Source organism: Callospermophilus lateralis, chromosome 16 (assembly GCF_048772815.1).
Source record: "Callospermophilus lateralis isolate mCalLat2 chromosome 16, mCalLat2.hap1, whole genome shotgun sequence".
Classification (NCBI taxonomy): Eukaryota; Metazoa; Chordata; class Mammalia; order Rodentia; family Sciuridae; genus Callospermophilus; species Callospermophilus lateralis.
Window position 1 is genome coordinate 23,328,688 of NC_135320.1, and position 25,912 is coordinate 23,354,599.

At 39.6% G+C, this 25,912-nt stretch overlaps 1 protein-coding gene across 2 annotated transcripts in view; it reads left to right on the forward strand.

The window, feature by feature from the left end:
• Positions 1-25,912, forward strand: part of Cpa6 (carboxypeptidase A6) — a 292,280-nt gene that overhangs the window by 115,028 nt on the left and 151,340 nt on the right. For both annotated transcript variants that reach the window (XM_076836242.1, XM_076836243.1), the window contains exon 2: positions 4,781-4,856. In XM_076836242.1, the coding sequence (XP_076692357.1) occupies positions 4,781-4,856 (76 nt within the window). The remainder of the gene's footprint in view (positions 1-4,780; positions 4,857-25,912) is intronic.

Genomic DNA, 25,912 nt, shown 5'->3' on the forward strand with positions numbered 1-25,912 from the left:
AAATTAGACCTCTATCTCTCACCCTGCACAAAACTCAACTCAAAGTGGATCAAAGACTCAGGAACTAGAACAGATATTCTGCACCTAATAGAAGGAAAAAGTAGGCCCAAATCTTCATCATGTCAGTTTAAGACTTGACTTCCTTAACAATACTCCTAAAGCACAAGAAGTAAAATCAAGAATTAATAAATGGATGGATTCAAACAAAGAAACTTCTCAGCAAAGGAAATAATCAAGTACGTGAAGAGAGATCCTACAGAATGGGAGAAAATCTTTACTACATGCACATCAGGCAGAGCACTAATCTCCAAGATATATAAAGAATTCAAAAATCTTAACACCAAAAAAATAAATAACCCAATCAATAAATGGGCTAAGGAACTGAACACACACTCACGGAAGAAGATATATAATCAATCAACAAATATATGAAAAAAAAATGTTCAACATCTCTAGCCATTAGAGAAATGCAAGTCAAAACTACTCTAAGATTTCATTTCACTCCATTCAGAATGGCAATTATCAAGAATGCAAGCAACAATAAGTATTGGTGAGGATGTGGGGGAAAAGGTACACTCATACATTGCTGGTAGGGCTGCAAATTGGTGCAATCACTCTGGAAAGCAGAAAGAAAACTTTGAATGGAAACACCATTTGACCTAGCTATCCCATTCCTCATTTTATACCCAAAGGACTTAAAATTAGCATACTACAGTAGTAGAGCCACATCAATGTTTATAGCAGCTCAATTCTCGGTAGCTAAACTGTGGAATCAACCTAGATGCCCTTCAACAATAAAGAAAGAAAATGTGTATAAGTACCGCGCGCTAACCAATTGCGCCACTGGAGCATGCTAAAAACTGATGTGATTCTGCAATCTGTATTTGGGGTAAAAATGGGAGTTCATAACCCACTTGAATCTAATGTGTGAAATATGATATGTCAAGCTTTGTAATGTTTTGAACAACCAATAAAAAAAAGAAAAAAAAGAAAGAAAATGTGGTTTATATACATAATGGAATATTATTCAGCTTTAAAGAAGAATAAAATCATAGCATTTGCCAATAAGTGGATGGAGCTAAAGAATATCATGCTAAATGAAATGAGCCAATCCCCAAAAAAACAAAGTCCAAATATTCTCTTGATATGCGGGTGCTAACACACAATAAGGATGGCGGCAGGGAATAGAAGTTCACTGGATTAGACAAAGGGAATGAAGGGCAGGGAGAAGGGATGGGACTAGGAAAGATAGTAGAATGAATTGGATGTAACTTTCTTATGTTCATATATGAATACACCACTGGTGTAACTCCACATCGTGTTCAACCACAAGAATGGGATCCTAATTACAATAGATTATACTCCATCTATGTATAATATGTCAAAATATATTCTACTGTCATGAATATCTAAAAAGAACAAATAAAATAAGTAAAAAAGAAAAATTCCTGGGAGATTATTTGTCTGAGATATCCTTCTGCTTCCATACTATATCCTTAAATTGTAATTAATTAATTACAATTTAAGGATATATTTATTATATTAAATTAATTACAATTTAATGATATACTTAATTAAATTGTAATTAATTAATAATTGTAATTAATTAAGGATATATTTAATTAAATTGTAATTAATTACAATCCTTAAATAGTAATTAATTAATTAATTAAATCGTAAACCTGTGCTGTCCTCCTGAGGACAAATTCATGTAGGTTCTCTGAATTAGAAAGATTTTATTGCAAACACATTAACGTGAATGGCATTTTGCCCAGCGATCTTTCTAATCTCAGCTCATATTCAATCCCTCGGTTCCCTCATCTGAATCCCACAGGGTAGCTAAAGGGTCTTAATTGATGTTGTCACTTAGCAGTAGGAAAAACCCTGATACATGATGAAGAAAATCTTTCTGCTCACCTTCTTTGATAGTTATGGCCATCTAGGTTTTCTAAGTTCCAGCTGATACTCTCTTACCTGAAACCTCCTTGTTCATAATAAAATTATTGTTCCCCACTTCAAAAACATGTTAGCGATCAGATTAACAAAGAGTAAGCTTTTTGTTTGGTGAAACAAAATGGAATCTTTGGGGTCATGTGTTTTTTTTTGGTTGTTGGTTTTTTTTCCTGGTGAATAAGGAGCCCTTGTTGGGTTTTGGTTACTGGTTATTCCATCAATGTAATGCATTGTTTCGCACAAAAAGTGTGACATTCCGTGCACTTTCCTAAATAGTGTTCCTTCTTGTCTGTTCTCTGATAAGTAATCAAATAACAATAAACGCATTTCCAAAGTCACACCTGAGAATTTCTAAAGCCTGGGATGTAGTGACCTTTTGGTGGTAAAAATGACAAAGCTGAGTTTGAGCCATCACTTTCAGGGTTAAATAATCCCAGGGGTGGTTAATTATATCCTGAATTCACAGAAGAGAAACCAATTGCCAGGTTGAGTTATCCATCTTTAAAAAAAAAAAAAAGAAAAAGAAAGAAAGAAAGAAAAGTAGTTCTCATGGCTGTAAAACAGCTACAGATTGCTTTCTTTGCACCCTTGAGGAGCCGACAGGGCCCCAGATGGAGGTGTTTTTCAGCAAGCTGTCAAGCGATCCATCCATCAAAAACAGCCACATCACCCAGTTGAGTTTTCTTTCCCTGCCAAGATTTGTATTGAGTCAATTGGGAGAGACCAGGGGAAGATGAACGCAGGAAAATCAAAGGTCAGAGAAATAGGTATCAGAAATGGAAGAGATGCGATCACATGTAAATTCCAAAGGTTATATTTAGAGTTGTTTTACGGTGACTTAAATTTTTTTTCTCTTCTACTTTTTTTTATTCTTTCCAGAAATATGGATTTCATGACATTGACACTGAGAGGTGGTTTTGTGTGATTTGAGAAAACCAAAGCTGCAAAGATGTACTAGAGTAGTGCCTAAAACACACTGAGTTATTGTCAGCAAGCCAAGGGCCTTTTCATTCATAGAACTAAAGAAAGTAAAATGGGATCCTTTGAAATCACAAAGTTAAAGTGAAAGTAAATACACCCCACCCCACCCCCCACCCCCACCCCACCCCCGCCCAATCAATTTGGAGGTCACCTGGGGTCTGATGTTGTCCACTTTAGCTTTACCTCATCTCTGGAACTGCTATTCTTCTAAGAAGTAAAACCATGTAAAAGCACGCAAATTCCATCCTTATTCCTGGTGCATATTTGAAGCTGGAGAGACAAGCTGTGGGTGAGCTGGTAGGGTTTTTGTTGAGAATATACATATGCACATGCACATGCATATCCACACTATCTTAAGTCATTGTTAAATGCCATAGAAAGTCATGAAAATTATTATTCCTATTACTTTATTTACTTAATTTTCCCATTTCCTTTTTTTAAACATTTTTTTAAGTTGTAGATGGACACACTATCTTTAGTTATCTCTTTATTTTTATGTGATGCTGAGGATCCAACCCAGTGCCTCACTCATGCAAGGCAAGTGCTCTGCCACTGAGCCCCAGCCCTAGCTCCGCCCCCTACTTTCCTTTTTAAGGCAGTTATTCTCAACAATGTCTTTTATGCAACCCATTATTTTTTTTTTTTTGGTGGTGGGAGGTACCGGGGAACCGGGGATTGAACTCTGGGGCACTCAACTACTGAGCCACATCCCCAGCCCTATTTTATATTTTATCTAGAAACAGGGTCTCACTGAGTTGCTTAGCATCTTGCTTTTGCCGAGGCTGGCTGTGAACTTGCTATCCTCCTGCCTCAGCCTCCCCAGCTGCTGGGATTACAGGTGTGTATCATTGTACCAGGTCAACCATTAATAATTAATAAGCATCTACTCTATGCAAAAATATTGAGTAGTTATGATGGTTATATGCTAGAGCTGTGCTCTGCAACCCATGAAACACCTGGAAGTTAATTATACCTGCCTGGCAATTTAGGAAAGGAGTGGCCCCCACTGAGAATTCTCTGGCACACAGAGAAGACCTCAAGTCATCTTAGGCAATTCTGGGTCTTTCCAAAACAATAAAAATAAAACACCTTATAGCATGTTCAATCATCCTTTCAATGGTGGCAAAATATTAATGGTTATTAACTGTGGTTTGAAGCTTCAATCAATTTAAAAACTTTGCAGCCACCAATATCCCATGGCACACCTGTAAGCCGTTGTTGGCCAGCATGTTTCCTGTTTAGCTGGGAAACTCTGAATAATAGAAACCAGTTGTCCCACAGAGATGGAGGAAGAATCCAACTCAGGAAGTTTCCATAGCGTATGGATTCTGCATGTCATCTCCCTAAAAGTCACATGCTTTTTCAGTGTCAAAATAAAACAATGCAGGGCTTTGTAGCTCAGAGCACTTGTCTAGCACTTGTGAGGCCCTGAGTTTGATCCTCAGCACCACATTAAAAAAATAAATAAATAAAATAAAGGTATTATGTTCATCTACAAGTAAAAATATATATATATATATTTTTTTTAAATGGGCTCTTGGGATGTAGCACTTTTTGCAGTGTTTATCTAGCGTGTGCAAGGTCCTAGGTTCAATCCCCAACACCTAAAAAGATATAGATGGTTCTTAATTTTATAGTCTTCAAAAACTGATGAAATACCAAATTGTTTTGAGACAAGGAAAAGAGACCCAATGTAATCAGAGACTATCAAAAACTGGATAAAATACTTACTGGTCAGTGAAGTTTTGCTGCTTTTCTTAAGTACAGAGGCAGTTTCTTAACAGGTAAGAAAGGGATAGCTGTTATCTTTATTATTAAAAAGTAAATATCATCTCTTTTTTTATAGTGATAAGGTGATAAGACTTATTCCCCAAACAGAAGAGGAAACATACGCACTGAAGAAAATACATCACCAATTCAAGGTAACAGAATATCCACTTGGGGTAGAATTAAGCTTGTGGTTGTTTATGGGGCTTTGCTGACTGCACCTAAATAATTGGTATTAATTAGCCAGGGGAGGTAAATGCAGAGACACTTTGAAAAAGCATTTAAAGCATTTAAGTTTAGGCTGCTCAAAAAAAAAAAAAAAACAATCTTAGCTAGGCACGGTGGCACACGCCTGGTAATCCTAGCTGCTCAGAGGCAGGAGGATTGTGAGTTCAAAGCCAGTCTCAGCAAAAGTGGGGCACTAAGCAATTCAGTAAGACCCTGTCTCTAAATGAAATACAAAATAGGGTTAGGGATATGGCTCAGTGGTTGAGTGCCCCTGAGTTCAATCCCCAGTATACCTCCAAAAAAACAAGAAAATCTTTGAAAATTACACAAAAAGAGATGAAACTATTAAAAATTATGTAAAACATAGTTTAGTAATTCACTTATCCATCTCCCAGGTAGAATGTAAGCTTCATGAGAGTTTGTCTATTTTTACTCATTTCTTGTTCCTCAAGGCTGCCTGGAATATCCTAGAAATTCTGTAAATGTCTTGTTTTGTTTTATTTTGTTTCCTTTAAGGAACGAGTGAATTTAGCTTATAGTTTTCAGAACTTCACTTTTCCTTCTTGCAATCATCCTACAGATCAGCAAGATACTTTCCTCCTAATTAAAACTTTAGGCAGCAGTGAGTTGAGGAAAATACAACCTAGAAATGCGAGTTAATTATGTTGCTATGTTTCAGTGGGTCTGATAGGAGAATCTGGCTGGCAACGTTTGAAGGCTGTGATTATATCATCTCTGATGAATTTTATGGACATAGAGTTTCTCATTTCTCCATCACTACATATAACTGAGTGTTAGCTTTAACTCCAAAGTTATAAGAAATGTGGCAAGGAGCTGTTTTCCATGCCTACCAAAACACAAGCAGGCTTTTAAAATTACATGGTGATTAGGCTTCATTTTAACAAATGGCAAAGCTGATTACCAAAGCAGCATCATTAATCTCCAATATGAGATAGAGAAATATTTTTCTAGATGATGGAAGTACAGTGCTACCTGGAGAAAGTGTTAGGGCATGAGAGAGCAGGGATAAACATGATGGTTTCTAGAGATAATTGTAGTTACCATATGTTTGGTCTTTTATTTATGGTTTGATTTTTCTCTTTTGTACCTTCCCTTTAAATATCATTTATTTACAAACAAAGTTTTTAACTTTGAGTTTACCGGTTCCTTTCCTTCTTTCTCATCCTCAGCCCTGACCCAAGCAGTGTCCATTTTCAAGCATTGGCAGCTCCATATCCCTCCCCTCAAATTGTGATTCTTTTACCCAATATCTGAGAGACTGTGCTCGCTGGGCTTTTCCTAAACCTCCTTTCCTCCTTGAAGGACTCTCTACTTTTGTGATGCTGACATTAAACCTTTCTGGTCATGTATGATCATCAACCCCACCATGTCCTCTTTGGCAGTATATCTGAACTCTCTGTAACCAGTCCTGCAGGATCTTAAGAGTTGCAATGAAGTAAAGAAAGATTTGAGTAGAAGTTTCCATTTCCATTGAAATTGTGTTTAAATATACCATTGGAAAAATGAAATAGCCACTTTTATTTTAGATTCATGTTTTAGAGAACATATTTTCTGAACCAAATATCAGAACAAAGGATTTTTCTCCAATTTGTGAATCTATTTACATGATAGGCCAAAGCTATGAAACAAAGATACAGAGCTATGAAAATGAATTTGCACATGATGATCACTTACCATTATCAAAAGTAGTAAAATCATATATCAGTGAGAACTATTAGGGTTGCTTATAAACTCTCAGAAACTATCACAGATGGAAGATGTTGAGCATAGATAGCACTGATGACTTCACATTTATATTAGGCCCTGTAGTTTCCATTTTGTCCTTAAAGAAAGGCAGTCAAGTGAGGGGTTTAGTGGACCACTGTGAGAAGGGAAGAAGAGGGTACTGGTAAGAAAGTGTGGAGGAAAGTGACAGGAAGAAGGGAGTTAATATCAGAACCCTGGCAGGTAAGGTGGTGCTTGACTAAAATCCCAGCTACTCAGGAGGCTGAGGCAGAAGGATCACAAGTTCCAGGCCAGCTTAGAGTGAGATTCTGTCTCAAAACTTTAAAAAAAAAATTAAAGGAATGGGAATATAGTCAGTGGTAAAGTTCTTGCCTAGCGTCGACAAGATGCTGGGTTCAGTCCCCAGCACCACCAAAAAAAAAATGATGATGATGATAATGATAAGACCAACGATGCTCCAGTAATTCCACTCCATGGATCATTACATCAGCCCTTCTCAGTCACTGTGAGCCTGCCACATAGGGCTACATGCTTTCTATAAACTACCTCATGTTGACAAGCCTATGAAGTGGGTACAATAATTATTGCTGTTTTACGGATGAAGTAACTGAGAAAGAAAGACAGGTGAAGTAAGTTGTCCCGTCTTGGTACAGAATTGGAACAAGCAGCCAGGCAGTGCCAGCCCTCTAGGACCTCTAGTCTGATTGCTCTATCCTCTTCCCAGAGGAGAGCATGTAGGCTGAGTTTGCAGGGCAGTGAAGCCTAGTCTCAGAATGTAAGCACTATCAGCTTCTCATTTACTTTATTCCTAGAGTTGGTGAATGCGAAGATCACCCTCAGGTTCAGTGATTTACAGGAGGCCTCACATGACCCAACATGTAATCCTCCTGATTGCTGTGATTTTTTTATAGCAAAGGGATAAAAAAAAAAAAAAAAAAAGAAACCCACGAAGGGGAATGGTGCATGGGGTAAAGTCCAGGGGAACCCAGGCAGAAGCCTCCAATAGTCCTCTCCCAGCAGAATCACATAGGACATGCTGAATCCCCCTGGCGTGAGTTTTGACAACACTGTGCAACGTTCTCATTGCAACATTCTCAAGGAAGCTCATTAGAAACACCATGTCCAAGGTTTTGGTGGAGCATGGCCATGTCATCACTGTCTGCCTGGCACATACCAAAATTCCGGGATTCTAGAAGAAAAGCACATATTTGGCATGAACCATATTGTTTGTACAAACAATATAGGCACATTGAGTCACTCTCGTCAGTTAGGGTGGTAGGAACCCTCCTGAAATTCAACTTCCCAGATGCCAGCCAAGACAAAATTTTTGCAAACAGGCCTTTCTAAAGATAGCATTTTCAGGCCTGCTCTGTTAAATCTTTCCTGCACGGTTCTTCTTTTCCTTTCACTAGAGAAATAGTTTTATTGAACTACAGTCTGAGGTATTGAGCTTAGATAAATTTCTGTCTGAAAGCATCTTTTACCTTGATGTCATTTTAAATTCAAATGATTTTACCAAGTGATCCATTTGCTCTATGGAAAGCAGCAATTCTGGCTAGGCAAAGAAGGCAGCCTGCAGAGAAGAAAGAATATGACTGTCTGTCATCTTCTGGCCTGAGAAGCTGATAGGACAGAATTGGGGCCATTGCTAAAAGCTTCCTTGCATACCTTGTGCAGTGCCTTCATGGGGAAAGGAGGAGATTTGCCACAAAGACTTTAGTTACCACCTTATTCTAAAAGCACAGAATTCTAACATGGCCCTGAGATTTCTGCCCTCTGTGTGCAAGTCCTGTAACACTGATCCCTTGTGAATAGGATGGAATAGCCATTCCCATGATGATGTCATAGAAGGGAGATTGAGCTCTCTGAAAGCAAAAAAATTTTTCCAACTGCTCACAGAGGAAGAAGAAAGAGAAGTGCTCCCACTGGTCTCAAAGCATTTCACAATGGTTATGTTGTAAACTGTCCATGGAAGTTATATGGCAATAAATGATAGTGACCTCTACAAGGTGAGTGATCCCCAGCTGATGGGCAGCAATCAGATGTAGTCATCAGTCCTACGACCACAAGGACCTGGATTTTGCAACAACTACATAAGCTTGGAAGAAGACCCTGAGACCCCAGTGAGAATGCAGGCCAGCCAACACCTTGGTTTTAGCCCATGGAAAACCTAAAGAAAGAATCCAGCCATGCCTGGATTTCTCTTTTACAGAACTGTGAGATGATAAATGGAAATTGTTTTAAGCAGCTAAGTTTGTGGTAATTTGTTCCACATCAATACAAAACAGGCATTCAGTAAAGTACCAATCTATGACTTAGCCTTGGTTTTTTTATATGAAGGCTTTAAGTTAATTTTCCTGATTTCACTGGCTATAACCAAGCATGTTAAGGAGAGGGAAAAGTGATTGGATGACATGCTTTGGCTATAAATTCACAAAGTCTTATCTGAAACATGAACAAATACAAAATGTGTGTATAATATTGAGTGGAATCTGAGAAGGTGCAGTCAAAGCATGGCTAATTAGACATAGAACTGCTGTTACAAAGCTGGTTACTCTCCTAATTAAATTTTATGGTTTTGCTGAAGAATTGAAACAAGAAAGTTAAACAGAAAACCATGACCCCAGAGAACAGGATTGAGAAAGCACCAACCAATTAAATTGTTAATTAAGAGCATAACCATGATTTAAATAAAGTTATGATGGAAGGGAAACAGGTTGCAGGTGAGTAAAATTAGAATCCGAACACCGTGTTCTGCCTGCATTTTTTCACAAATTCTTTGTTTGTGCTCTGAAGAAACAGAAATGGCTTTATGCAGCATCTCAAAGTTTCTATTATAGAGTTGACACATCCTTGTTGAAGTAGAAATTAATGACATTTCTGTTTCCAGTTTTCTCATCAGAGAGAGATAGGGTAGAAAACTGCTCTGTTTTTCTGTTTGTCATTTTTTTTTCTCAATCTGGAGCACAAACCTAAAGATATTGGTTGTTCACCAGGTATCATCAATGGACATGCCAGTCACAAATTCCCATAGAGGAAAACTACTTCATCTGTATTTCACACCTTTGTTTTGAATGTGGAATTTTCTGCTCTCATCCCAGTGTGATCTCCATCTTTCACTCCCAAGTTTTTTTTTCTCCTGTATTTAACTCATGTCTTCTCTAATCCTCCTTGGTATGCTCCCAAGTCATACACCTGAACCTCTGGGAGCTTTGGAATACCTGCAGTGTCGGGGAGCTTATAAACTGAAACACCCAACTGGAGAGTTTAGTCAACTGGGAAACTTGTAAGAAAGAAGACGGATACCCAGCAGCTCGGGAGGCTGAGGTGAAAGAATCACGAGTTCAAAGCCAGCCTCAGCAACAGCAAGGCACTAAGCAACTCAGTGAGACCCTGTCTCTAAATAAAAATACAAAATAGGGCTGGGGATGTGGCTCAGTGGCAAGTGACCCTGAGTTCAATCCTAAGTATCAAAAAAAAAAAGAAAAGAAAGAAAAAGATAGATGGTAGAATTTGTACAGTGGAAATTGTATGATTCTAATTTTATTAGAAATTTTGTAAGTATAGGATCTTTTAATAATGGTTGTGATAAGCAGGCTTCTAGGATGGACCTCAGGATTCTTAGCTCTGGTGTGCACACATCCTCTCCAAGGAAACCCATCAAACAGTAATCTAGGTACTTCTGTAAAAGGCTTTCACACAATCAGTTGACCCCTAAAGTAGGAAGATCAATGGGTAGGGCCTGAACTCATCAGGAAAAGCCCTTCAAAAACAGAGTGCTTTTTCCAGTTGGTTTCTGCTGGCCTGAAAGAATTCATCCTATGAACTGCCACATGGCAAGAGATTGCAGGTGGCTGCTAGTTGCTGAGCACTGTCCCCAGCTTACTAAAAGAAAAACCAGGACATCAGTCCTATAACCACATGGAAATGAATTTCACCAACTAGCAAAAATGCAAGAGAACCCTGAGTCCCAGATGAGAACACAACCCAAGTTGTCACCTTGTTTTCATCCTGGTGATACCCCTGAGTACGGAATCCAGTCATACCATGCGAAGATTTCTGACCTACAGAAACAGAAGTAATAAAATCAAGTTGCAAAATTTGTGGTAACTTAGCAAAAATTCTAATATGACGACCTTAAGCAGCCAGTGACTTAGTAAATAGTTTTCAATAGGAAGTAGAAGTAAGATACTGTTCTGTCAATATGTTTGGGCAGAAAAATTGCATTTGCATTTTTGTTAAAGCCTTTGTTAGGTAATGAAAGCAACATTTACTTTCTTTGTAATGATTTTTGAAAGCAAGAAAAAGCTCCTTATAATCCAGGCAGATGGCCAAATGAAGTTATGGATTAAATTTCAGGAACACAATTTTCAGACGTGGCCTGTATTTTTCTCCTCTAAGTGGCTCTCGATAATTAGAAAACTCAATAGCAGAAACATAGTCAGAGAAACAATATAATATGTGGGAAAACACGAGTAGCTTAGAAATATTTTTTCAAAAGTAAGCCTTCTAGATTAACATTAAACAGGGATGAGAGGTGAGAGGGAAAGGGAGAGAGAAGGGAAATTGCATGGAAATGGAAGGAGACCCTCAGGGGTATACAAAATTACATACAAGAGGAAGTGAGGGGAAAGGGGGAAAAATATAAGGGGGAGAAATGAATTACAGTAGAGGGGGTAGAGAGAGAAGAGGGGAGGGGAGGGGAGAGGGGGGATAGTAGAGGATAGGAAAGGCAGCAGAATACAACAGACACTAGTATGGCAATATGTAAATCAATGGATGTGCAACTGATGTGATTCTGCAATCTGTATACGGGGTAAAAACGGGAGTTCATATCCCACTTGAATCAAAGTGTGAAATATGATATATCAAGAACTATGTAATGTTTTGAACAACCAACAATAAAAATTAATTAAAAAAAAAAGTAAGCCTTCTAGAAACTATGATGGTGGCAATGATGGCTACCCCAGTGGTCTCTTATTTAATTGATTCAGCTGGATTGACAACATGACCTTGGGATAGTACCATAGTATTTTGACTTGACTATGTTTCCTTTCTATCTTTAAGACTTTCAAGTTTTGATATTTAAACAACCTGTTTTGAGACTAATTTTTTTTTTAATATTTATTTTTTAGTTCTCGACGGACACAACATCTTTTGTTTGTATGTGGTGCTGAGGATCGAACCCGGGCCGAACGCATGCCAGGCGAGCGCGCTACCGCTTGAGCCACCTCCCCAGCCCCGAGACTAATTTTTTAAATTTTAAAAGTAATTGCTCTTATTGGATATTAGAAAATGCTACTCCTAACATAATTAAGAGAACAGTTTGAGAGTTTGGGTCTGGCACATTCTCTCTGAGATGGTGATCTTGACCGGGCTCCTGCATGCATCTGACCTCACTTGTCATTACCTCATATGCACATTGAGTGATTGGCAGGCTGAAGGCTGGGCTCAGATGTCTCATGATTTATCTAGCTAACTCTGGATGATTTACTAGGGAGTCACAGGAGTCCAAAAATGTGAAAGAGCATATTTACAAAACGCCCTTAAACTCGAGTGAATGCTGTCGTTTTGCCACATAGGGTGGGAGTGGAGAAATAGGCTCTCTTGCTTGGGGTGAGAGAATTGTAAGGTGTGAATACAGACTGGGGAAAAATTTATGGTCATTGTAATCTATCACATCTTCTATTCCCTATCACTACCACCACACACACACATACACACACACACACACATACACACACACACACACACATACACACACACACACATACACACACACACACACACACACACACATACATACATTCCAGTTCCAAACTGTCACCAAATCCCAGATGGAAGATGACAGCTGCTTAACCTCCCTGCAGTCTCACTACCACTGCCTTAGTTCTAGCCCTGATCATCATGAGCCTGAATGGCGCTAATCACCCACATGTCCTTTCTGTGGCCCTCGAAGGTGGCTTCCATTCATTCTTCACACTGCAGCCATGATGATCTTTCTGAAATGAAAGACCTGAAGAAGTCACGTCTCTAACACCTTTTAAGTGTCCCCCATTTTTGACAGTAGTAATTCTCACCCCAGACTCCTCACAGAAATCTTCACCTTTTTTTTTTTTTTTGATACCAGGGATTTAACTCAGGGGCACTTGACTACTGAGCCCCATCCCCATCCTTTTTTATATTTTATTTAGGTACAGAGTCTCACTGAGTTGATTAGGGCCTCTCTAAGTTGCTGGCTGAGACTGGCTTTGAACTCACAATCCTCCTGCCTCAGCCTCCGAAGCCACTTACAGGTGTGTGCCACTATACCCAGCCCTAGGAATCATTTTATGAAAGGCTAACATCAGTCCCAGTGCTAGAGATCTGATTCAGCTGCTCAGTTGAGGCTTGGTTACTGGTTTTGCTTTTTAACTCCCTAGGGGATTTCATATGTGTTCAATGGAGTAAAACACTGGCTTAGAGTAGACTCCTGGTGTGACACTTGAGGCTCATCAAGATGACACCTCAGGGCTGGGGCTATAGCTCAGTGGTAGTGCACTTGCCTCATACATGCAAGGCACTGAGTTTGATCCTCAGCACCACATAAAAATAAATAAAGATATTGTGTCCATCTACAACTAAAAAAAAAATTTTTTAAGTTTCTTCTCTAACACTTCTCAGCATCCATCCCTACCCTTGGCTTGGCTTCCAGCACACTAGCCCTACTGAGCTAATTGTAATTTTTCACCAAGGTACATTTCTCAGGCTGATCCTTCTGTCTGGAATGCTTTTCTCCTCTTTGCCCACAACGAATACCACTCACCTTTAAAGCACAGGCTAAAGCATCAGGTTCTTCTTAAATTCTTTGACCTCGCTGAATTCTACAGACACCTCTATCCCAGCACCCATATCACTTTGCACTTTCTCACCAACAGAAATGAGTTTCTTAAGGATCTGAAATGTAAAGGATTTCTAATTGCATATGGTATAGAGGGAGGCATTGCACAAAAGCAATGGCTGACCTTTCAGCTGGTGCTAAAAGAGGTTTATAGTGCAGGAACACAGCCTAGCTGAGGCTTAAAAGAGACCATTACTCCTCCACGATCCATCTCTCAGGTTTCACTTTTTTTTCCTGTTCCTTGTAAGTCACCTTTATATTTATCCTTGAGACTTCACCTGAAAAATAACCAAGATAGAGTGATTTGTGCTTTAAAATGTGAATCTCTTGCTATTTCCACTTTTAAAGGACAGTAGCCATGATTCAAGATATAGGAATAGATAAAGTTCCTTTTTCAAGGACAAAGATAAAGCTTCTGGTGACTAGAGGGTTTTCTATCAAGAGTACAGGCTATACTTGAGTGCCATTTCTTGGACCCATGATCTAAGAGCAGTCTTTTTATATTATCTGCCATAGCCACAAAGATTTTGGGATGATTAATTTCCTATTTTCCTATTTTATTTCATTTTTCTTTTCTAGTATATAAGTATGATTTTTTTCTTTTTTTTAAAATTTTTATTGTTGGTTGTTCAAAACATTACATAGTTCTTGATATATCATATTTCACACTTTGATTCAAGTGGGATATGAACTCCCATTTTTACCCCATATACAGATTGCAGAATCACATCAGTTACACATCCATTGATTTACATATTGCCATACTAGTGTCTGTTGTATTCTGCTGCCTTTCCTATCCTCTACTATCCCCCCTCCCCCCCTCCCCTCTCGTCTTCTCTCTCTACCCCCGCTACTGTAATTCATTTCTCCCCCTTATATTTTTTTCCCTTTCCCCTCACTTCCTCTTGTATGTAATTTTGTATACCCCTGAGGGTCTCCTTCCATTTCCATGCAATTTCCCTTCTCTCTCCCTTTCCCTCCCACCTCTCATCCCTGTTTAATGTTAATCTTCTTCTCATGCTCTTCGTCCCTACTCTGTTCTTAGTTACTCTCCTTATATCAAAGAAGACATTTGGCATTTGTTTTTAAGGGATTGGCTAGCTTCACTTAGCATAATCTGCCCTAATGCCATCCATTTCCCTGCAAATTCTATGATTTTGTCATTTTTTAATGCAGAGTAATACTCCATTGTTTATAAATGCCACATTTTTTTTATCCATTCGTCTATTGAAGGGCATCTAGGTTGGTTCCACAGTCTTGCTATTGTGAATTGTGCTGCTATGAACATGGATGTAGCAGTGTCCCTGTAGTATGCTCTTTTTAGGTCTTTAGGGAATAGACCGAGAAGGGGAATAGCTGGGTCAAATGGTGGTTCCATTCCGAGCTTTCCAAGAAATCTCCATACTGCTTTCCAAATTGGCCGCACCAATTTGCAGTCCCACCAGCAATGTACAAGTGAACACTTTTCCCCACATCCTCGCCAGCACTTGTTGTTGTTTGACTTCTTAATGGCTGCCAATCTTACTGGAGTGAGATGGTATCTTAGGGTGGTTTTGATTTGCATTTCTCTGACTGCTAGAGATGGTGAGCATTTTTTCATGTACTTGTTGATTAATTGTATGTCCTCCTCTGAGAAGTGTCTGTTCAGGTCCTTGGCCCATTTGTTGATTGGGTTATTTGTTATCTTATTGTCTAATTTTTTGAGTTCTTTGTATATTCTGGATATTAGGGCTCTGTCTGAAGTGTGAGGAGTAAAGATTTGTTCCCAGGATGTAGGCTCCCTATTTACCTCTCTTATTGTTTCTTTTGCTGAGAAAAAACTTTTTAGTTTGAGTAAGTCCCATTTGTTGATTCTAGTTATTAACTCTTGTGCTATGGGTGTCCTATTGAGGAATTTGGAGCCCGACCCCACAGTATGTAGATCGTAGCCAACTTTTTCTTCTATCAGACGCCGTGTCTCTGATTTGATATCAAGTTTCTTGATCCACTTTGAGTTAACTTTTGTGCATGGTGAGAGAAAGGGATTCAGTTTCATTTTGTTGCATATGGATTTTCAGTTTTCCCAACACCATTTGTTGAAGATGCTATCCTTCCTCCATTGCATGCTTTTAGCCCCTTTATCAAATATAAGATAGTTGTAATTTTGTGGATTGGTTTCTGTGTCTTCTATTCTGTACCATTGGTCCACCCGCCTGTTTTGGTACCAGTATCATGCTGTTTTTGTTACTATTGCTCTGTAGTATAGTTTGAAGTCTGGTATCGCTATACCGCCTGATTCACACTTCCTGCTTAGCATTGTTTTTGCTATTCTGGGTCTTTTATTTTTCCATATGAATTTCATGATTGCTTTCTCTATTTCTACAAGAAATGCCGTTGGGATTTTGATTGGCATTGCATTAAAACTATAGAGAACTTTTGGTAATATCGCCATTTTGATGATATTAGTTCTACCTATCCATGCACAGGGTATACTTTTCCATCTTCTAAGATCTTCTTCTATTTCTCTCTTTAGGGTTCTGTAGTTTTCATTGCATAGGTCTTTCACCTCTTTTGTTAGGTTGATTCCCAAGTATTTTATTTATTTTTTTTTGAGGATATTGTGAATGGAGTGGTTGTCCTCATTTCCATTTCAGAGGATTTGTCGCTGATATACAGGAATGCCTTTGATTTATGCGTGTTTATTTTATATCCTGCCACTTTGCTGAATTCATTTATTAGCTCTAATAGTTTCTTTGTAGACCCTTTTGGGTCTGCTAGGTATAGAATCATGTCATCTGCAAATAGTGATAATTTGAGTTCTTCTTTTCCTATTTTTATGCCTTTAATTTCTTTCGTCTGTCTAATTGCTCTGGCCAGTGATTCGAGAACTATGTTGAACAGAAGTGGTGAGAGAGGGCATCCCTGTCTTGTTCCAGATTTTAGAGGGAATGCCTTCAGTTTTTCTCCATTCAGAATGATGCTAGCCTGAGGCTTAGCATAGATTGCTTTTACAATATTGAGGTATGTTCCTGTTATCCCTAGTTTTTCTAGAGTTTTGAACATAAAGCGATGCTGTACTTTGTCGAATGCCTTTTCCGCATCTATCGAGATGATCATATGGTTCTTATTTTTAAGCCTATTGATGTGGTGAATAACATTTATTGATTTATTGATTTCCGTATATTGAACCAGCCTTGCATCCCAGGGATAAATCCTACCTGATCATGGTGCACAATTTTTTTTTATATGTTTTTGTATCCGATTCGCCAGAATTTTATTGAGGATTTTTACATCTAGGTTCATTAGAGATATTGGTCTGTAGTTTTCTTTCTTTGAAGTGTCTTTGTCTGGTTTAGGAATCAGGGTGATGTTGGCCTCGTAGAATGAATTTGGAAGTTCTCCCTCTTTTTCTATTTCCTGAAACAGCTTGAAAAGTATTGGTATTAGTTCCTCTTTAAAGGTTTTGTAAAACTCTGCTGTATACTCATCCGGTCCTGGGCTTTTCTTAGTTGGTAGTCTTTGATGGTTTCTTCTATTTCCTCAATTGATATTGGTCAGTTTAGGTTGTCTATATCCTCCTGACTCAATCTGGGCAGATCATATGACTTAAGAAATTTATCAATGCCTTCACTATCTTCTATTTTATTGGAGTATAAGGATTCAAAATAATTTCTGATAATCTTCTGTATTTCTGAAGTGTCTGTTGTGATATTGCCTTTTTCATCCCGTATGCTAGTAATTTGAGTTCTCTCTCCTCTTCGTTAGCGTGGCTAAGGGTCTGTCGATTTTATTTATTTTTTCAAAGAACCAACTTTTAGTTTTGTCAATCTTTTCAATTATTTCTTTGTTTCAATTTCATTAATTTCAGCTCTGATTTTAATTATTTCTTTCCTTCTACTTCTTTTGCTGTTGTTTTGCTCTTTTTTTTCTAGGATTTTGAGATGAAGTATTAGATCATTTACTTGTTGGTTTTTTCTTTTTTTAAGGAATGAACTCCAGGCAATGAATTTTCCTCTTAGAACTGCTTTCAATGTGTCCCATAGATTCCAATATGTTGTGTCTGTGTTTTCATTTATCTCTAAGAATTTTTTAATTTCCTCCTTGATGTCTTCTGTAACCCATTGATCATTCAGTAACCTATTGTTCATTCTCCAAGTGATGCATGATTTTTCCTTACTTCTTTTATCATTGATTTTCAGTTTCATTCCATTATGATCAGATAAGGTGCATGGTATTTTCTCTACTCCTTTATATTGTCTAAGAGTTGCCCTGTGACATAATATATGATCTATTTTTGAGAAGGATCCATGTGCTGCTGAGAAAAAAAGTGTAACTGCTTGATGTTGGGTGGTATATTCTATATATGTCAATTAAGTCTAGGTTATTAATTATGTTATTGAGTTCTATAGTTTCCTTATTCAACTTTTGTTTGGAAGATCTGTCCAGTGGTGAGAGAGGTGTGCTGAAGTCTCCCATGATTATTGTATGGTGGTCTATTAGACTCTTGAACTTGAGAAGAGTTTGTTTGATGAACATAGCTGCACCATTGTTTGGGGCATATATATTTATGATTGTTATGGCTTGTTGGTGTATGGTTCCCTTGAGCAGTATGTAGTGTCCCTCTTTATCCCTTTTGAGTAACTTTGGCTTGAAATCTATTTTATTTGATATGAGTATGGACACTCCTGCTTGTTTCTGAAGTCCATATGAGTGATATGATTTTTCCCAACCTTTCACCTTCAGTCTATGTTTGTCTTTTCCTATCAAATGCGTCTCCTGAAGGCAGCATATTGTTGGGTCTTGTTTTGTCATCCATTCTACTAGCCTGTGTCTCTTAATTGGTGAGTTTAAGCCATTAACATTTAGGGTTATTATTGAGATATGGGTTGTTCTTCCAGCCATATTTGTTTATTTATGTTACTAAACATGGTTTGTTTTCCTCTTTGATTATCCCCCCCCTTTACTGTACTACCTCCTGCTGTTGATTTTCATTGATATTTTCCATTTCCTCTTCCTGTAATATTTTGCCGAGAATGTTTTGAAGAGATGGTTTTCTAGCTGCAAATTCTTTTAACTTTTGTTTATCGTGGAAGGTTTTAATTTCATCTTCCATCCTGAAGCTTAATTTCGCTGGATACACAATTCTTGGTTGGAACCCATTTTCTTTCAGTGTTTGAAATATGTTATTCCAGGATCTTCTAGCTTTCAGAGTCCGTGTTGAAAGATCAGCTGTTATCCTGATTGGTTTACCCCTAAATGTAATCTGCTTCCTTTCTCTTGTAGCTTTTAAAATTCTCTCCTTATTCTGTATGTTGTGCATCTTCATTATAATGTGTCTAGGTGTGGATCTCTTATGATTTTGCACATTCGGCGTCCTGTAGGCTTCTAGGATTTGGGATTCTGTCTCATTCTTCAAGTCTGGGAAGTTTTCTCATATTATTTCATTGAATAGATTGCTCATTCCTTTGGTTTGGACCTCTATACCTTCCTGTATCCCAATGACTCTTAAGTTTGGTCTCTTAATGTTATCCCATATTTCTTGGATGTTCTGCTCATGGTTTCTTAACAGTCTTGCTGAGCTGTCTATGTTCTTTTCAAGTTGAAATACTTTGTCTTCATTGTCTGATGTTCTATCTTCTAAGTGTTCTACTCTGCTGGTAATATTCTCAATTGAGTTTTTAAGTTGGTTTATTGCTTCCTGCATTTCTAGGATTTCTGTTTGTTTGTTTTTTATAACCTCTATCTCCCTGTATAATTGATCTTTTGCTTCTTGGATTTGTTTATGTAATTCATTGTCGAAGTGGTCGAAGTGGTCTTTCATTGTCTGATTTTGCTGTCTAATGTCTTCCTTGAGACTCCAGATCATCTGAAGCATGTATATCCTGAATTCTTTATCTGACATTCCATCTGCTGCAGCTATTACCTCTTCTAAAGTTGAGTTGAGCTGCATTGCTTGTGGTCCTTTCTTTCCTTGTCTTTTCATATTGATCGCGTTTCTTTCTGCTTGGTGAAACTGTTGTGTTATTGATTTTTCCCCCTATATATTTATATTCCTCTTGTATAGTTGCAAAGTCTCCCTCGCAGGCGCTGGCGGTGGCTCTGCCCCTCCTCCAATTGGGGCAATGTGCCTACCACGCCGGCAGGCCGCTGGGCCTGTTCTTTCGGTGGTCACAGGTCTGCCTACCTTGCAGGCGCAGGCGGCGGCTCTGACCCTCTGCAGGCCGCTGGGCCTGTTCTGCCAGTGGGTCGCAGGTTCGCCTACCTTGTCGGCGCCGGCAGCGGCTCTGCCCCTCCGCAGGCCGCTAGGCCTGTTCTGTCTGTCGGTTGCAGGTCTGTCTGCCTAGCAGGCGCTGGTGGCGGCTCTGCCCCTCCCCTAACCGGGGCGATGGCGGGCCACTGGGCCTGTTCTGCCGGTGGGTCGCAGGTCCGCCTACCTTGCAGGCGCGTGGGGCGGCTCTGCCCCTCTGTGGGCCGCTGGCCCTGTTCTGTCGGTGGTTCGCAGTTCCGCCTACCTTGCAGGTGCGGGGGGTGGCTCTGCCGCTCTGCGGGTTTCTGGGCCTGTTCTGCTGGTGGGTCGCAGTTCCGCCTACCTTGCAGGCGCGCAGCAGCTCTGCCCCTCCCGCAACCGGGGCGATGTGTCTGGCGGGCCACTGGGCCTGTTCTGTCCGTGGTCACGGTTCTGCCTACCTTGCAGGCGCATGGGGCAACTGTGCCCCTTCGCGGGTTGCTGGGCCTGACCTGCAGGTGGGTCGCAGGTCTGCCTACCTTGTAGGCGCGGGGGGGCGCGGGGGGGGGTGGCTCAACCCCTCCGCAGGCTGCTGGGCCTGTTCTGTCTGTCGGTTGCAGGTCTGTCTACCTAGCAGGCGCTGGTGGCGGCTCTGCCCCTCCCCCAACCAGGGCGATGGCTGGCCACTGGACCTGTTCTGCCGGTGGGTCGCAGGTCCGCCTACCTTGCAGACATGTGGAGCGGCTCTGCCCCTCTGCAAGTTGCTGGGCCTGTTCTGTCAGTGGGTCACAGGTCAGCCTACCTTGCAGGCGCGTGGGGCGGCTCTGCCTCTCCGCGGGTTTCTGGGCCTGTTCTGTCGGTGGGTCACAGGTCCGCCTACCTTGCAGGCACGGGGGGTGGCTCTGCCACTCCGCGGGTTGCTGGGCCTGTTCTCAAGTATGATTTTTTTCCATGCCTTGTTTTGTTTTAGAGGTCAGTTGCCACAGTCTGGTTGGGCATAATTCAGGAGCCACTTGTCAAAAGAAATGAACTTTATTTTTAGAACTACACATGCCAAACAAAATAGCTCCTCAGGAAAACCTTCAGAGCTCAACTGCCACCACCGGCTTCCCACAAGCCTCTCAACCTCCCCCACTCCTCCTGCTCTTGAGGCCAATTGGCTGGGTCACATGGGCGGAGCCAAAAAAAGTCCCCCAATGAGCAGCTCCATGGTCTGAAAGGGCCGGGAAACAGCCCAATGAGCATCACCGCAGAGGAGCCAATCAGTTGGCACTAGAAGTTGCTGGGGCTGCTGTGAGCCAATCATCAGCTGGCAGCTGGAAGTTTGCTGGCAGCTGGAAGTTTGCTGGGGCCCCTTCAGCTGTGGCTCTCAACAGTCAGTGTTGGTAAGAAAGGTGGCAGCACCCCGACCCTAGAACACTTTTTATAGAAGTGGACCATTATGTTAATGGCCAATTTCAGGGCACAAGTATGTAAATGAAAACCAATGACCTGAAGGAATAGACTATCACCATCCAAATGCACTATTAAATATTTAACCAAGCAAATGCTTGTACAGGTCAAAAGTGCAATGTGGTTAACTTGGTGATTATGTATGACCCCTAGAGAAACATTGGGTTCATATCCAGACTCTTCCATATACTAGTTGTATAAGTGTCAGCAAGTTATCTAATTTCTCTGTCTCTATTTCCTGATCTCCCTTACCAGATTGAGAACCCTCTAAAACAAAGAACCATTTATCATACTTCTATGGGTAGGATGGATGTCTTGACTCATCTTTGTTCCCTGGTGCCTGTCAGTAATAGGCATTCAAAAATTATTTTTTGAAGGATGAGTAAATGTAGTTAATTTATCCATTTATCCATGCCTATAATTACAATACAAAAAACCCTGACTTAGATTCTCATCAAGAACATATGTATGACTGGAAATATTTTTAACACAATATTAAAAGGGAAGATATAGGTGGAATTAAGAAAGTAATGGGTTCTTAATGGTGGAATGATGAGTTAAGGGGGTCTCATGGAGTTCCGGGTGTGAGGTAGGGAGAGTCATCCATCTCTTCAAATACTAAGGAGATTTTATAGAACAAGTAGGATTTCTATAATAGCCTGATAATTTTCTTGAAAGAACCATCTCTGAGATCTTCCATCTTTCATTAAATTCTTACTTAAATTTAAGATCTTTGCCTTTGGGTATTGACTAACAATAAAGCTGATTATCAGAAACATTTGAATTTGAAAAAATTTGAGTTCAGGGGTTTTGCCTACGAGTTAATGTGTGATTTCATATAATCAAATATGTCTGTCTCTCTTCAATTCTCTGACATACTTGATTAAACTCATTCCTGATGACCTAAAGCAGGTACCAGGGATCCATATGTGGCAATTCTTCATGCCCTAAAACAATTTCAAAGCAGCTTTTGCATATTCATCAGCCACAACCACAAAGACTTTCTTGATTAAAGGAGTTTCTTACTTTCTAGCATTATGTTTTTCTGGTTGTATAAATGTGGAGGGATTAAAATTCCTATGGTCCCAGAGTCACATTTCTTAAATGTCTTCCTGATCATTGCATTTATTTCAAGGCTATCAGCCTTCCTTCTATTCTCTCATATTATGGCCATACTTTAAATGTGGACAGGGATTCAGCCTAAGAATCAGCATTATATTATTGAAAAAGAAGAAAGGAGAAAGTACAGAGAACATGGACCATATTCTAGCAGGGAAAATGCATTGACCTAGTATAGATAAGGTAATCTTCGAGAAGCTAAATTGCTAATTTCATTTGTTTACTCCCTTAGATCATATCAGAAATATAGGCAGAAATTGTCTCTATGTTATGAGACTAGTATTAGATGTTTGATGATTAATAGTGACGTAAAGCATTCTGATAATATACAGAGAGAGCAAGTCCTGGGTTTCCAGACAAGAAGTGAATAGATATGGGAGGATAAACAATGGAAGAGCAGAATATACTCTTCTTCCCTCCTTTGATATGTCTATCCCTTCCTTCCCTAAAATTCCAACTGCCATATCAAGAGCCTCACTTGGAATAACCTATTCATGTAGTCAACAAAATACTATTGAACAATTAGATTGCTCAAGGTCCATTCAGGAGATAGAAACCACACCAATAATTTGAATAGGAAAATTTTAATATAAAGTAGTACTATGCTTTGTCCCTTCCAAATCTTATATTGAAATTTGGTCCCCGGGGTTACAGTGTTGAGAAGCAGTAGGACCTTAAGAAGTGATTAGGTCACTAAGAGGGATAAATGCAGCTCTCAAGAGACTGAATTATTTACCTATGAGAGCAAGTTATTATAAATCTAGGTTCCCCTTGTTTTTGGCCTTTCTTCATGTTCCCACATGCCTATTTTCCCATCATGTCATGACATAGCATGATGCCCTTGACAAATGAAGCTATCCAATCTTGGACTTGCAATATCCACAACCATAAACTTAATAAACTTCTTTTATAAAATTACCTAGCCAGGGTATCTTGTTATGGCAACAGAAAATGGACTAAGCCGAGTAGTACTAACAAGTAAATGATGACTAATTTCTAAAAGTACATAAGAGAAAATACAAATGCAAAGGGCAACTTCTAATTCTCAGCATGAGGAAAAGTATCAAAAAAGGATCTAAGAACTTGGTACACCATCTTTCTCTCCATCTTAAGGGCGAGATTCAGATCTTCTTAGAATTGGTGGCCCAAGGACTGGGGTGCTAGAAGACTGGGTTTTGGTCTCTTGCTTTGGTATCTGTAAAACTTGTTGGAAAATAAGTGTCACTGGTCCTCCCAAATGTTACCAGACGCCTTGTCATAGGAAGGAATAAAGCAGATGAGAGCCAGAAAAAGAATTGCTTTCCTTTCCCGTGTCTTTCAGTATTCCTCTAAAGCCCTCTCTTGCCAAAGCTTAACATTGACCAGCTATCAAAGGAGTAAAGCTTACAGTGTCCAGCTTGAGAATTATAAAGCAGGACAGAAAAGTGGGCTGTGTGGGGTTGGGGCTGTATCTCAGTGGCATTAATGGTTGCTTAGCATGCCCAAGGCCCTGGTTTTAATCCTCAGCGTATACACATGTGCGTACACACGCACGCGCACACACACACACACGCACACACACACACACACACACACACACACACACAAATACAAGACAGAAGGTGTCATGGCACTTTCACTAGCCCCAGGGATATGGTAGATAAAGTCCTTTGCCAGCGTCTCATTGGGGGTTTCTTCTTCCTGCTGAGGAAGGTGTAAGCCACCTGAGAAGTTGAAGTCTAGAATAATTAGTAAAGAACAAAAGACAAAGAGTCATAAATGTATTTTCAAAAATGGAGCCCCTGATAGGTTTAGTCCCCCATGGGAGCTGAAACTAGAAAAAAGAAGATGGCTCTAGTGGTTTATTTAAGGGTACATTAAAGGCAGGGATAAGGTTTCAAGGGCAGAGTCTTGCTTCCTAATGTCTCGAAGTCAGCAGGTTGATTGGCATCTTGGCAGGTCACACCCATCTCCGGTGCTGTGTGGGACCTTTGGCAGATCTGGTCCACTGGTCATTCCCAGACACCAGATTCTCCTATTCAATAGCAGTGGCCCACATGCAGCCCATGGATGGCTCACAACTAACCCCCCTATCTGAAGAGAAATACAGAGAAATGAAAAGGAGGTATTTTGATTTGGGGGGAATTTTGTTTGTTTGAGGTTTGGGGTACTGGGGATTGAACCCAGGGGTACTTTACCAGTGAGCCACACCCCAGCCCTTTTTTTCTTTTTTTGAGACACAGTCTTAGTAAAAGAGTTATTTTTGAATATGATTTAAGGAAAAGTTTTACCTAAAATATTAGGTTTTGTTTGTTTGGGGGTGGGTACCGGGGATTGAACTCAGGGTCACTCGACCACTGAACCACATCCCCACTTTATTTAGAGACAGGGTCTCACTGAGTTGCTTAGTGCCTTGCTTTTGCTGAGGCTGGCTTTGAACTTGCAATCCTCCTGTTTCAGCCTCTCGAGCCACTGGGATTACAGGCATGCAAAACCGTGCCTGGCAAATATTAGATTTTTAAAAATCTTTTGTTGAAAATATTTGGTAGCTAGCTGAAAGCAAGAAAGGTCACTTAGAAATACATATATGGGTTCCTTCACAATGCTGTCCAACAGTGGTGTGGCCCTGGGCAGTTGGCCAACTCTCCTGCCACTTTCAGCAACCTTCTGAGCTTTTAAAATTCGGCCTTGATTAACAATGTGTTTAAACTACAAAGTTTGTTGCATCTTGATATATTTAAGAAATTGACAGCAAACATTAAAGTTATTTTTTCTAATGTGAATAACTAAGTAGGTGCTGAGATATTGAGGGAGAAATGGCAGCAATAAGTATGATATTTGTACTTCAACAAATCTAAAGTTGTCTCCACAAGTCACAGATCTTATTGTTTGGCCTCAGCATTTGAAAAATAATAGGGAGAACAATTTAGAGATTATAAAGAAACTACACAAAATTGATTTTGGAATAACAAATCTCTCAGGGTCACCCAATTCCTTTAGAAAATATACAATAGCCCTTTTATTCAAGAGACCATTTGATCAAGGTTGGTCAAGATAAATGATGTGTACTAAATACTGACTTTCATAGAACTTAGAATATTGCTTAGCATAATTTATTCCTTAATAACTTGTAAAAGTGAGATTTAAATCATAATACCAAAGTGGATTCAATCTCAGGTGAGGAATATAAGAAACATGAACCATAAAAGTTAATTCTCTGGCCAGTAATACTTAGCCTCTTTTTCTTCATCAAATCCTTGAATAATGGTCTCTTGAGAATGTTCATAAAGCTGGAAGGTGGCATCAGTGGATAATAAGTAAGCAATTATTTGAGGACATTATAATCAGGTAACTTTAATAAAACAGCAAAAGTTTCAGAAACACAGAAATTAAAGTTATCTCAAGGACAAATGCAAAGTGATGCTTGCAAACATTTAGACTATAAGCCATACAGAAGGGAAGAATAAAAGATCATAGTGAAATGTGAATGTAATATGATGATTGTATAATGTCACATCTACACGTTGGTGTACCTGTTGGGAAGGGGGGGTCCTGGGCTTTCAGAGATTCCGGAAGTGTCCTTCATTAGCATGGGAGGCTGT